The following is a 14,880-nucleotide window of genomic DNA, read 5'->3' as shown; positions in this document are numbered from 1 at the left end:
AATTTTCTCTAGCCAAATTCCCTCACACTCACGACATACATGTGTTTCAAGTTTCTATGTTTATTTGTCATGTACACAGGATACAACAGGTGTGAACAATACAGTGAAATGCTTACTCGCAAAGCTCTTTTGCAACAATGCGGTATTCAATCAAGATAAGATAAATAATATAAAGTGTCTGTATGTGCACTTTACAGTGCCTTCGGAAAGTATTCAGACTCCTTGACTTTTTCCACGTTTTGTTATACCCCACAATGACAAAGCAAAAACAGACCGCCACAGGAAAGGAAGACCCAGAATTACCTCTGCTGCAGAGGATAAGTTCATTAGAGTTACCAGCTTCAGAAATTGCTTCACAGAGTTCAAATAACAGACACATCTCAACAACAACTGTTCAGAGGAGACTGCGTGAATCAGGCCTTCATAGTCGAAATGCTGCAAAGAAACTACTACTAAAGGACGCCAATAAGAAGAGACTTACTTGGGCCAAGAAACACGAGCAATGGACATTAGACCGGTGGAAATCTGTCATTTTGGTCCAAATTTGTTTAAATTTGAGATTTTTTTGTTCCAACCGCCGTGTCTTTGTGAGACACAGAGTAGGTGAACGGATTATCTCTGCATGTGTGGTTCCCACAGTGAAGCATGGAGGAGGAGGTGTGATGGCGTGGGGTGCTTTGCTGGTGACACTGTCAGTGATTTATTTAGAATTCAAGGCACACTTAACTAGCATGCCTACCACAGTAATCTGCAGTGATACGCCATCCCATCTGGTTTGTACTAGTCTCAATATCAATGGTTTTCAACAGGACAATGACCCAACACACCTCCAGGCTGTGTAAGGCTATTTGACCAAGAAGGAGAGTGATGGAGTGCTGCATCAGATGACCTGGCCTCCACAATCACCTGACCTCAACCCAATTGAGATGATTTGGGATGAGTTGGACTGCAGACTGAAGGAAATGCAGCCAACAAGTGCTCAGCATATGTGGGAACTCCTTCAAGACTGTTTGAAAAGTGTTCCAGGTGAAGCTTGTTGAGAGAATGCCAAGGCAAAGGTTGGCTAATTTGAAGAATATAAAATGTTTCTTAATTTGTTTAACGCTTGTTTGGTTACTACATGATTCCATATGTGACATTTCATAGTTCTGATGTCTTTACTATTATTCTACAATGTAGAAAATAGTCAAAATAAAGAAAAAACAGTACTTTATTGAAGCACATGTGGCAGTGATTACAGCATTGATTCTTCTTTCGTATGACACTACAAGCTTGTCCTGTAAGGATCACAATGGATCAGATCAGTTTGGCAATGGCTGACAATAACCAGACCTTCTCTCACCCGCAGAGGGGAGGAGGGAACTGGTGTAGGAGTTTTGACACCTTCACAACCGGTCATAAATTTAAGTAGAAGAAGACTTTCTTTCTCCCTCTTTAGTGTCAACCCAAGGAATGTCTTTGTTTCACAGACTGTCCCCGCTGAAACTCTAACACGGTCAAACATGGATAATATAACAATATTTCTAACATAATGTGGGGAATGGTCAGTGGGGAACTATGGAAAACTAATGTAATATTGGTTTTCATTTTGTGATGTCATTAAAAACTGTATGGATGAAATACTGTAACTTGGAAAGTATATCCCCTTTATCTGTCAAGTTTCCATCCAGTACGTTGTGCATATAATATGACAAATTATGAAAGTATTTTTTGTTAAGATATACAAGGTATAAGATAGTCTTTCTCCTATAAACTATGCATAAGTAAGTAGCCACGCCCCAAGTGAGGTCAGAGAGCGTGTCAGACTGATGGAGACATCCCCTTTGGCCAGAGTGCCCAAAAAGCCTTGGTAACGAAATTAACATTAGACCACAAAAGTGTGGAGCGGTAGCTACATTTTTGAAATGGTTGGAACTTTGAACCTCAACACGAGGTGAAGAAATAAACTCACCTTCCTTTACACCAGAGAGACGAAGAGCTGCAGCACATAGTGGTCTGAATCCTGAATAATCAACACGAGGAGGAAGAAGAAAGGAAACTCCCCTCTCAGACAATCATTTGTACAGCTGATTAGCTGTCCTGAGTCAAATATCTCAAACTCTTCAAACCATCCCATCCTACTATGAGTCTCAAATCACTACGCTATTCTCCTCACCCCACTGGAACCAACTTATCATCAAATAAGCAGCTTCAGAAGCGAATGGAAGAGTGAACTCTGTAGTTCTGTTCAGGACTACATGACGGACAAAGACACCCATACGTAAATACATGAATGATTTCTTATTCCAAACGAGCGTTGGTTCGTATGCAAACAATATGATTAATGTGAGAATGTGTATTTTTCTATCTCTCTATCTCCCTCTCCATGTCGTGGTGAGGAAAGCCACCATATTGTAAAAGTCCATTAGGGACCTTTGTCTCATGTATTATGTGTGTATGTTATCCTGATCTCTCATTTTAGTTAGCTAGTAAATAAATAATTAACCAATTGGTGTAGTAATGAATCATGAGCAAGGCTGGGTTTTTTGGAGATGCAGGAGGTTACGACTATTCAGAATGATGATATGGTAAGAGGTAATGATTAATATTATGACTGTTTATCGATGAAATAGATATATACCTTATAGTTTTTAATTCGGGAGATGGTAACTCTTTAAACAACCTCTTCCGTGGTGCCCCAAATTCCTAATGAGTTAATTGTTACATGATTAATTTAATCGGGTAACAATTAAACATAGTTAGTGGATTAAATAAATCATCAGATTAATGAAAGTAAAGGCACAACATATTGGAGCCCCTGTGCGAGGAATCTAAAACAGAATTAGGCCTTGTTGTTGAATTCAGTCTATATGAATTGTGTAGCAGATTACGTTATACACCATTGGAGCCGTAGGCAGGATTATCGTTAAGGGGGGACTGTGATTCCTTTTGACCAAGATACTAGAAAGATTGCCTCCGGTGTTGCATACTGAGTAAGGATCAGTGTAGAAGGTGGAGTATTAATTCCTAGAGCCAGACATATGGGCCGGCCAATTAAGGATATATTCGTTTGGCCAAAGTAGAGTATTATATCTGTCTTTCGGGCTTCAGAAGCGTGAGTATACACAGCTAATATTTATTTATGTTATCACATGTTCCAATAACATCGCTAGCACCAAATGCTGATTGTGTTGAAGGTGAGTCGTCGTAAGTAAACCCCAGGTCCCCTATTGAAGGGGACCCTGTGTGTGCTTGGAAGTTAATATTCTTGTACAAGGACGGCTAGCTTTGCATTAGATGTTAAGCTAACAAAGAGGAAGCAGCCATTTCCCTTTGTTCACAGCGAAATCCTGCACCTTGGGGGACAGAAGTCCTGCCTCTGCTGGAATCCCTTGTGAGTTCAGATTTTAGGGGTGAGTGACCCATTGTGGTGAAAAATTGACAGTACTTTTTTTTTTTAAAGAATTCCAATGCGAGGGCCAATGTCTTCTCACATTTGTAACAACTGGTTACGCTTATATAATGTCCAACCAATTTCAACTGATTGGATATCATTGTCTCATTCGATTTAACAAGGAAGTTAAATTGCCAAACAAACATTTTACCAGGTTGATCATTTGGATAAGGACCAAATTAATTTGTTCCAACCAATGAGACATTTTAAACTTTTCCACATTAACCTAGATACAGGAACGCTTTCAGGTTAATCAGGTATGATTAATCATTAACATTGCTTAATAAATTAAATTAGCTTTTGCAAATTCATTGTCGTCCAACCCCCACATTGATGATAGATAAAAATCATTTTTGCAGCTTCCAACGACTCACCCCCCCACCCCCCCAGTGAACCCTCACCCATAGATAGATTGATCGCTGACCTCAGCAGCGATATAAACCCAAACTATGACATACGCAAGAAAACAGCAGAAATTGCGACAGACACCCTCCCAAATAGATCATCAGACACAGGCCCTGTAAAGGTTCTCTCCAGTTTAGCCCTGATGTATGGCCGCCAGCAGAGATTGACATCTGTCCAGTACCGCAGTGCACAGCAGAAGCACGGGAAACGGCTGACATGAAGGGACAGCTGGAGAGAACCGGGAAACTAATGACAAAAGCAGAAAAGGGAACAATACTGCTAGCCGTGGAACTGCGTTTGAAAACTGAACAAATAAAAGTAATGACAAAAACTTACGACGACGGACGAGCACAAACTCTTCAACAAAATCGTCTTCTACAGGAACAACTCAATTTAGCCAAAACTAAATACAATGAAGTCCACGCAAAACTAGATAAATCGGACGATTTATCTACAAACAGGGTCTTGCAACTTGATAATATGCATGCAGTTTTGATGAACAACCCTCAAAGCAGTAATGTTCTAGTCCAAATGCTGCAGACCAAAGACGATCCAATTAATGAACACAATGACCAAGTTGGATGAAAAAACATCGGAACTCATTGAAGTCGCTGACCATATCAAATGCACAATGTATTGGATGAAACCTTGACAGATAAAGAGGACATACTTTCCAAGTTATAGTATTTCATCCATACAGTTTTTTAATGACATCACAAAATGAAAACCAATATTACATTGGTTTTCCATAGTTCCCCACTGACCATTCCCCACATTGTTATGTTAGAAATATTGTTCCATTATCCACGTTTGACCGTGTTAGAGTTTCAGCAGGAACAGACTGTGACACAAAGACATTCCTTTGGTCGACACTAAAGGGGGAGAAAGAAGGTCTTCTTCTTCTTAAATTTACGACCGGGTGTGGAGGTGTCAAAACTCCCACACCAGTTCCCTCCTCCCCTCTGCGGGTGAGAGAAGGTCTGGTTATTGTCAGCCATTGCCAAGCTGATCTGATCCATTGTATACCTCACAAGTCAGTCATGACACTTGGCACACCAGTGTTTGGGGATTTTCTCCCATTCCTCTCTGCAGATCCTCTCAAGCTCTGTCAGGTTGGATGGGGAACGTCGCTGCACAGCTATTTTCAGGTCTCTCCAGAGATGTTCGATGGGGTTCAAGTCCGGGCTCTGGCTGGGCCACTCAAGGACATTCAGAGACTTGTCCCGAAACCACTCCTGCGTTGTCTTGGCTGTGTGCTTAGGGTCGTTGTCCTGTTGGAAGGTGAACCTTCGCCCCAGTCTGAGGACCTGAGGGCTCTGGAGCAGGTTTTCATTAAGGATCTCTCTGTACTTTGCTCCATTCATCTTTGCCTCGATCCTGACTAGTCTCCATGTCCCTGCCACTGAAAAACACCCCCACAGCATGATGCTGCCACCACCAATCTTCACCATAGGGATGGTGCCAGGTTTCTTCCAGACATGACGCTTGGTATTCAGGCCAAAGAGTTCAATCTTGGTTTCATCAGACCAGAGAATCTTGTTTTTGAGTCTTTAGGTGCCTTTTGGCAAACTCCAAGCGGGCTGTCATGTGCCTTTTACTGAGGGTTGGCTTCCGTCAAGCCACTCTACCATAAAGTTTTGATTGGTGGAGTGCTGCAGAGATGGTTGTCCTTCTGGAAGGTTCTCCCATCTCCACAGAGGAACTCTAGAGCTCTGTCAGGTTGACCATTGGGTTCTTGGTCACCACCCTGACCAAGGCCCTTCTCCCCCAGTCTTGGTGGTTCCAAACTACTTTCATTTAAGAATGATGGAGGCCGCTGTGTTCTTGGGGACCTTCAATGCTACAGAATTTTTTGGTGCCCTTACCTAGATCTGTACCTCGATACAATCCTGTCTCGGGGTCTGAACACTTTCCCGAAGGCACTGTATGTGCTGTTCCTATCGTGGTGACATTGTATTTTACAACCTCTTAGTTACCATGATTGGAACTGTGTGTGTGTGTGTGTGTGTGTGTGTGTGTGTGTGTGTGAGAGGGAATTTGGCTAAAGAAAATTCCCTGGACTGCTTCTTCTAGAAGAGCCCCTCACACCCTGCTCTGGAAATGCTCCTGTTCTGGTGGTTTCCTGTTCCAGATGCCCAGACCTGCCTCCTGCAGCGAGACGACAAACTTCTGCCTGGCTCTCTGGTAGGCCCCTGCTGCCATCTTAGCTCCACAGTACGTCTTCATGGCCTCCTCCATTTTCTTCCGACAGGTGGCGTCACTCCTAGGCGATACTCTTCCCTCAACCGACCGTGCAGACAGAGTCGTTGTGTTATTTGACATAAGAAAATGGGCCTCCTCTGCATCCAATACTCCTCCTGGACTGCTAAGCTGAGTAGATGGAGACAGTAAGAAAGGGTTAATAAAATACACCACCCAGACAGAATAAAAACTAATGAGCCAACATAAACTGCAAACTTCAACAGCTGGGCTATCTCCTCCATTTAAATTTCACCAAACAAATTAACATTCTGTGGACTTTGCTTTATATTCCCCATTGCTCTGTCTCTCTCCCTCTCTACAAAAACATATTTAATGGACTACAGCCAGGATGGATTTTTAGATGACTGTGTGTATTCTTGCATGTGATACTGAGTGCAGGAAGCCTTTCTGTGGGAAGCTACTCAAATGCTTTTCTAAATAATTATGACTCTGTAATGTCATCAAAATTTAACCGCTGCCATTTGGAACAGTGGAACGCGCTGCCACATACATATTTAATTTCACGATGGAAATGAAACTGTACTTTAAAAACATTGTCATAATAATTAGCATTAGATGGACACAGAAAGATGGATCACATCTGCATTTTAATGAAGATTGATCTTTTCTACTATCTGCAGTAAGCAAATAATTTGTTAATACCTTTATCCAATACATACTGTACATGTGTCAAACTACCCTAATAGTCAACTATGCAGGGAATAGGTGCCAATTGGGAAGCAATCTACAGCTTCACTATGCATAACTAACCTGGTGGTGTAGTCTCTCCCAGCGAGTGAAGAAGGATCTCTTGCAGATTCTGGATGGTGTCCCTGAGTCTTTCCTGCCTGTGGAGACATCCACCACCTCCAGCTCTCCATCTCCAGCACTCCAGTTCACACTGAAGCTTGGGGACTTCCCTGGCTGCCGTCCCTCACTGCTGCTGAGGCCTGGAGAGCACACAGAGACCAGACTAGGGTCAGGACTCAGTGAGACCCGAGAGGAGGGGCAGGTACGTACTTAACATGCCTATTCAGATGCCAGAATAGAGGCACAACGTTAGAGGAAGAGACAAGACCATGAAAAGTGTCTGGAAGAACAGGCTGTTTGTCCTGGTAGGGAACATCTCCACCAGGCCTCCTCCTAACATTTATCTTTGTCAAGTCTCTAACACTAAGTAGTCTTCTGCCAAATGAACTGACTCATGGACATGTAACGTGAACCTAAATATCTGAAGCAACCTCTTATATCTGGGTGACTTACAGCCAAGGAAAAGCCTGTTGTGTCTATAGGACGAGGGCAGGGGGCATGACTTGCAGTCTATTGTGTTTATTTTTACTTAACTTGGCAAGTCAGTTAAGAACAAATTCTTATTTTCAATGATGGCCAGTGGGTTAACTGCCTTGTTCAGGGGCAGGATGACATATTTTTACACTGTCAGCGCGGGTATTCGATCTTGCAACCTTTCGGTTACTGGTCCAATGCTCTAACCACTAACCTGCCGCCCCTATAGGACGAGGGCAGGGGGCGTGACTTACAGCCGAGCAGTAGCGTGTTGCGTCTATAGGACGAGGGCAGAGGGGCGATGTGCCCCATGCGTCGTGCCATGGTCCTTCCCAGGTGACCCGTGTGGCACAGGCTGCCCACTGTGAGGCTGTGGAGGTACACCGGCTCCACCAGGTGAGATAGGAGAGAGCCCTGGAGACCTAGAATATTCCACCTGGAGACACAAACAATGAGGCTAGAGACCAAGCAGACAAGCCCCCTTTTATACAGTATGTTATACTTTTGTGAATCAGTGGGAAAGTTCTTACTGTCTATCTGGAGCTCACCTGGCAATTTTATCTGTGCAGGACATGGTTACGGGAGCTTCCCTCGGCAACCTCCTGTCCCATTTCTGATTGGCTCTCAGTACGCTGACAGGAAGTGTACCCTCACCGCCTTCCATCTTCATCCTCAGATGGCAGCGCAACTTCCTCACAAATCTATACCCGCTCTGGTCTGGGAGAGGAGACAATTGATATAATGCTAAGTTTCTCTACAAAGCACAGTACAGACAGGTGGAGCATTTTAAAGTATGGTCTTTATGTAACTGTGCATTCCGCATAATTCAGTCTTGTTGACTGTGAGTATGAATGAAATAAAATCAACTAACAAATGTCAATATTTCTTACGTGTAGCTGTGATCTCGTAGGGACAGTTGAGGCGTGCGTCCCCACAGGGCGATGAACTCACATACATATGGAACAGAATACCGTCTCTCAGTCTGTATACTGACTCTTTGTCTCGCACAAAAATCGACTGCTCCAAACTGCCTGGCCGGTTGCTAAACAAGGAAATGATGTTGTTATGATCATTTTGAGTATGAACTTTTTAAGAAGAGGTAACGTATAGCCAGGGGCCTTAATTGGGTATAATAGCCTAGCTCAACACCAACAATTTAAAATAGGCTACTAAAATCATTGCAATCCTGATTGAAAGGCAAATGCAATTTAGCGGAATTAGTGGCTGATTTTAGGACCATGCGGACGCCCGGGAGCGAGAGGAGAGGCTGTTAGTCATTTGGAAAATGCGACTCTGCTGCAGAGAACGGAACTCGCAACTTCGTCGTAGCTGGATTGAAGTGGGGTATTTTTAGGGAATCTCGCAGGGAACAGCGCAACTTTTTCTCAAAACAGTTCACACGTAAAGATGACTGTAGTAAATGGCTTTGGCTCACCCCCCCTCAGCGCCCTTGTCACTTTGTCGTACCCTAGGTTTAGCTGAAATGACGCCCCTGTGTGTCGCCTAATCACCCAAATAAAGATATTTTGAGATTAAAAGGGATATTTACGTTCAACATTTCTCTACTTCAATCATCCTTGTGCACTTGACGTTGGTGGGAATACTTTTTAAAATGGCACCAAAACATCAGTGCAGATAGGTAATAGCTGATATTACATTGTTCACTTGTAACTTCAATTCAAAGGTACAAAAGCAAAGATTCTTCAACTTCATCCTCAGGGCTAAGGCCTTGATTGAATCCCCAAATACACCCTATTCCCTTTATAGTGCACTACTTTTAACCAGAGCCCAGGGCCCTAATCAAAAGTTGTGCACAACATAGGAAATAGGGTGCTAGTTGGAATGCAACCCTTGTGTACAGATACAGTGTATGACAGTATGTATACAGTATATTACCAGAGGAAAAGCTCCAGTTGGGCATAGAGGAAGCGGAGGAAAGCCCTCCTGGTGGTGACCTCAGCATGGCAGTCATTAACCGCCCATCCCTGGTCACTGACACACTCTCCACTGATACACTTGGTCCCTGTCCCCAAAGACACCACCTGGGCACGCCTCAGATCAAAACCTGACCATAATGGGAGACAAAAGGTCCTCTTACTAGCCAACAACAAACAAAAATCAGCACAGTACACCTATACAATAGATGTGTGAGTATCTAAATGATACCCAATTCCCTATATAGTGCACTGTTTTTTTGTTTTACTTATTTGGACCCTATGGGGCCTGGTCAAAAGTAGTGCACTACATAGGGAATCAAATAGGGTGACATTTGGGAACTCTTGTCTTTTTGAATATCAGTTACCGTAATTTGGCTCTCTCTACAAAGAACTTCATCTAATTAAAATATTACTGTAATAGACTAAGATGGCAAAATAAATGGCTTCTGAATAAGAAATTACTCTTAACAGTACAGAACATAATGCACCAGTCTCCTACTATATTGTTGTCTTGTTACAGCACCTCATGAAATATTTACAAAGACGTAATGACAGTCTTATCTCATCAATGGTAGTGGTATAAAGCTGCATCTTGTGTTGCAGAGCAAGCTGAGCAACTGCTTATTTTCCTGTGAGGAATTCTATATGAATGAGCTGGCAGGGATTCCTATTGGAACCACTGCCCTTTGGGGCAGCAATACCTGGGAAGCACGGTGCCCATAGAAATAGAATGAATAGAAAGTAATTCATTCTAATTTATGGTTGTGCCCACGCTCTCGTTTTTAGGTATTCTATTAGATCCGGGGAGCTCTAATGTTTTTGAATGAGAGTTTCCCATGCTGGCTTCAACTGAAGTCTCTTATGTGCACTCCCAGTCGACTGGCTTACTGTGCTCTATACAGACCTATATTCAGAGTCTTTTGATTAATTTACGACTTCTGCTGGTATCTACAGTTGTATAGGGAGAGATGCACCATTTGAAAATTGGACTTGTTGAATATTTTACTACCATATTAAAAGTCAATGAAATGTGTCATCATGGTTGCATCCCAAATTGGCTCTGGTTAAAAGTAGTGCATTATACAGTACCAGTCAAAAGTTTGGACAAACCTGCGCAGGGTTTTTCTTTATTTTTACTATTTTCTACATTGTGGAAAATAGTGAAGACATCAACACTATGAAATAACACATATGGAATCATGTAGTAACTAAAAAAGTGTTAAACAAATCAAAATATATTTTATATTTGAGATTCTTCAAAGTAGCCACCCTTTGCCTTGACAACATCTTTGCACACTCTTGAAATTATTTTAACCAGCTTAATCTGGAATGCTTTTCCAGTAGTCTTGAAAGGGTTCCCACATATGCTGAGCACTTGTTGGCTGCTTTTCCTTCACTCTGCGGTTCAACTAATCCCAAACCATCTCAATTGGGTTGAGGTCGGGTGACTGGTCATCTGATGCAGCACTCCATCACCCTCCTTTTTGGTCAAATATCCCTTACACAGCCTGGAGGTGTGTTGGGTCATTGTCCTGTTGAAAAACGAATGATAGTCCCACACAAACCAGATGGGATGGCATATCGCTGCAGAATGCTGTGTTAGCCATGCTAGTATTCTAAATAAATCACTGACAGTGTCACCAGCAAAGCACCCCCACACCATCACACCTCCTCCTCCATACTTCACTGTGGAAACCACACATGCAGAGATCATCCGCTCACCTACTCTGCGTCTCACAAAGACACGGCGGTTGGAAACAAAAATCTAAAATTTGGACACATCAGACTAAAGGACAGATTTCCACTGGTCTAATGTCCATTGCTCGTGGTTCTTGGCCCAAGCAAGTCTGTCTCTTCTTCTTATTGGTGTCCTTTAGTAGTGGTTTCTTTGCAGCAATTCGACCATGAAGGCCTGATTCACGCAGTCTCCTCTAAACAGTTGATGTGTCTGTTACTTGAACTCTGTGAAGCATTTATTTGGGCTGCAATCTGAGGTGCAATTAACTCTAATGAACTTATTCTCTGCAGCAGAAGTAACTCTGGGACTTCCTTTCCTGTGGCGGTCCTCATGAGAGCCAGTTTCGTCATAGCAGTTGATAGTTTTTGCGACTGCACTTGAATATACTTTCTAAGTTCTTTACATTTTTTTGTATTGACTGACCTTCATGTCTTAAAGTAATGATGGACAGTCATTTGTCTTTGCTTATTTGAGCTGTTCTTGCTAGAGGTCGACCGATTATGACTTTTCAACGCCGATACCGATTATTGGAGGACCAAATAAAGCCGATACCGATTAACTTACCTTGGCTTCTTACTGCATTTGCATAACAGGCAGGCTCCTCATGGAGTGCAATGTAAAGCAGGTGGTTAGAGCGTTGGACTAGTTAACCATAAGGTTGCAAGATCTGTTGTTCTGCCCCTGAACAGGCAGTTAACCCACTGTTCCTAGGCCATCATTGAAAATAAGAATGTGTTCTTAACTGACTTGCCTAGTTAAATAAAGATTAAATAAAGGTGTAAAAAATGTTTGGGCCAAATCGGTGTCCAAAAATACAGATTTCCGATTGTTATGAAAACTTGAAATCGGCCCTAATTAATCGGCCATTCCGATTAATCGGTCAACCTCTAGTTCTTGCCATAATATGGACTTGGTCTTTTACCAAATAGGGCTATCTTCTGTATATCACCCATACCTTGTCACAACACAACTGATTGGCTCAAACGCATTAAGAAGGAAAGAAATTCCACAAATTAACTTTAAACAAGGCACACCTGTTAATAGAAATGCATTCCAGGTGACAACCTCATGAAGCTGGTTGAGAGAACGCCAAGAGTGTGCAAAGCTGTCTTCAAGGCAAAGGGTGGCTACTTTGAAGAATCTCAAATATAAAATATATTTTGATTTATTTAACACTTTTTTGGTTACTACATGATTCCATATCTGTTATTTAAAAGTTATGATGTTTTCACTATTATTCTACAATGTATAAAATAGTAAAAATAATGAAAATAGGTGGACTGAATAGGTGTGTCCAAACTTTTGACTGCAACTGTATATATAGGGAATAGGGTGCCATTTGAACACAGTCCATAGCCTACCTCTGGTCATTACGATGCCTGCCAGTACTTTGTGACGCCTGTGCGACTGGGATGGAGTGCAGCAACAGTCAGCCAGCTCACTGTGTTTCTCTCTCACCAAGTGGAAGATATACTCTGCAAAGCACTGTTATCACACAAGTGGATGGATCACTGTCAAATCAGACAGACAGCGGCCAAGATAACATCTATTTTCACATCCACATAAACATAAACATCCACATAGTGGATCAAACAAACATTTACCTACCAAAACAACCAGATAATAGTTGACATTATCCCATATGGGCTCTGGTCAAATGTAGTGCATTATATAGGGGCTCCCAAGTGGTGCAGTGATCTAAGGCACTGCAACTCAGTGCAAGAGGTTACACTACAGTTCCTGGTTTGAATCCAGGCTGAATCACATCCGACTGTGATTGGGCGGCGCACGATTGGCCCAGCGTCATCTGGGCTAGTCCGTCATTGTAAATAAGAATTTGTTCTTAATAAATCTTCTTCAGGATTGGTAGGTCCTCCACGGGAAGGTTGAGCTAACGTAGACTAATGCAATTAGCATGAGGTTGTAAGTAACAAGAACATTTCCCAGGACATAGACATATCTGATATTGGCAGAAAGCTTAAATTCTTGTTAATCTAACTGCACTGTTCAATTTACAGTAGCAATTACAGTGAAATAATACTATGCTATTGTTTGAGGAGAGTGCACAATTTTGAACTTGAAAAGTTATTAATAAACAAATTAGGCGCATTTAGGCAGTCTTGATACACAATTTTGAACAGAAATGCAATATTTCAATGGATCAGTCTAAAACTTTGCACAAACACTGCTGCCATCTATTGGCCAAAATCGAAATTGCACCTGGGCTGGAATAATACATTATGGCCTTTCTCTTGCATTTCAAAGATGATGGTACAAAAAAAATACAAAAGAACGGTTTGATTTCCCTTTGTATTATCTTTTATCAGATCTAATGTGTTATATTCTCCTACATACCTTTCACATTTCCACAAACTTCAATGTGTTTCCTTTCAAATGGTATCAAGAATATGCATATCCTTGCTTCAGGGCCTGAGCTACAGGCAGTTACATTTGGGTATGTCATTTTAGGCAAGAATTGAAAAGAAGGGGTGGATCCTTAATTAACTGACTTACCTAGTTAACTAAATGGTGAATAAAAAAAGATGTCTCAGGGAGAGTTGACAAAGAAGAAACCTGTCACAGGGTTCATCCTAAATGGTAACCTATTTCCTATATATATATATTTGACCTTTATTTAACTAGGCAAGTCAGTTAAGAACAAATTCTTACTTACAATGATGGCCTACCCTAGACGACGCTGGGCCAATAGTGCCCCGCCCTATGGGACTCTCAATTACAGCCAGATGTGATGCAGCCTGGATTCGAACCAGGGACTGTAGTGACTGAGATGCAGTGCCTTAGACCGCTGTGCCACTCGGGAGACATACTGGACATACAGTATTACATGAGCATTATATGGTAAGTATATCTCAGAATAATGAGATATTGACAATATTTAGTAGCTAGTTGATTAACAATAATAATTAATAGGCTAACACATCCACTTTATTTACATAATTCATACAATACATAATAATTCAAGTTATCATCCCACCCATCCCCTGATATCAAGCTTGGAGAGATGAATGGAAAGGAAATATGTTGTCTAAATGTGGATGCACAAGGTCATGTGTAATGATGCATAATGAGCGTGTTAAATAATTATCTGTCAGATTAATATGCTCTTCACACCTCCTCCGCTCTTAATTTCAATCTCCTTCAGTCTGGGGCTCCTCCTTGATCACTAATAGGCTGTGATGATAATGTTCATTAAGGTGTCTAGCTAGATGCCTGACTTTGAGGCACTTTTTGGAGGGCTAGGGATTCGTCTGATGAAAAACCCAGGATGTGTCCAAAAACCCAGGTGATGCAATCCTGAACGGATACATCACTGCCTGGTATGGCAACTGCTCGGCATCTGACCGTAAGGCGCTACAGAGGGTAGTGCCAACGGCCCAGTACTTCACTGGGGCCGAGCTCCCTGCCATCCAGGACCTATATAATAGGCGGTGTCAGAGGAAAGCCCATAAAATTGTCAGAGACTCCAGTCACCCAAGTTATAGACTGTTTTCTCTGCTACCGCACGGCAAGCAGTACCGGAGCGCCAAGTCTAGGACCAAAAGGCTCCTCAACAGCTTCTACCCCCAGCCATTAGACTGCTGAACAATTCATAAAATCGCCACCGGACAATTTACATTGACCCCCCCCTTTTGTACACTGCTGCTACTCGTTGTTTGTTTGTTACCTATGCATAGTCCCTTCGCCCCCACCTACATGTACAGATTACATCAACTAGCCTGAACCCCTGCACACTGACTCGGTACCGGTACCCCCTGTGTATAGCATCATTATTCTTATTGTGTTACTTTTTATAATTACTTTTTTATTTTAGTCTACTTGGT

The 14,880-nt window shown here is 42.2% G+C and overlaps 1 protein-coding gene across 1 annotated transcript in view; it reads right to left on the bottom strand.

Moving 5' to 3' along the window:
• Window positions 1-5,920: 5,920 nt before the first annotated feature.
• Window positions 5,921-14,880, bottom strand: part of LOC139377313 (double-stranded RNA-specific editase B2-like) — a 37,698-nt gene continuing 28,738 nt past the window's right edge. Inside the window, exons 4-10 of the mRNA XM_071120332.1 lie at window positions 12,400-12,523; window positions 9,260-9,428; window positions 8,254-8,405; window positions 7,912-8,080; window positions 7,618-7,799; window positions 6,851-7,029; window positions 5,921-6,208 (exon numbers count right to left, since the gene is read on the bottom strand). Coding sequence (XP_070976433.1) covers window positions 5,921-6,208; window positions 6,851-7,029; window positions 7,618-7,799; window positions 7,912-8,080; window positions 8,254-8,405; window positions 9,260-9,428; window positions 12,400-12,523 — 1,263 coding nt within the window. The remainder of the gene's footprint in view (window positions 6,209-6,850; window positions 7,030-7,617; window positions 7,800-7,911; window positions 8,081-8,253; window positions 8,406-9,259; window positions 9,429-12,399; window positions 12,524-14,880) is intronic.

This window comes from Oncorhynchus clarkii, chromosome 20, assembly GCF_045791955.1.
Source record: "Oncorhynchus clarkii lewisi isolate Uvic-CL-2024 chromosome 20, UVic_Ocla_1.0, whole genome shotgun sequence".
NCBI lineage: Eukaryota > Metazoa > Chordata > Actinopteri > Salmoniformes > Salmonidae > Oncorhynchus > Oncorhynchus clarkii.
This window is presented reverse-complemented; position numbering and strand designations above follow the sequence as displayed.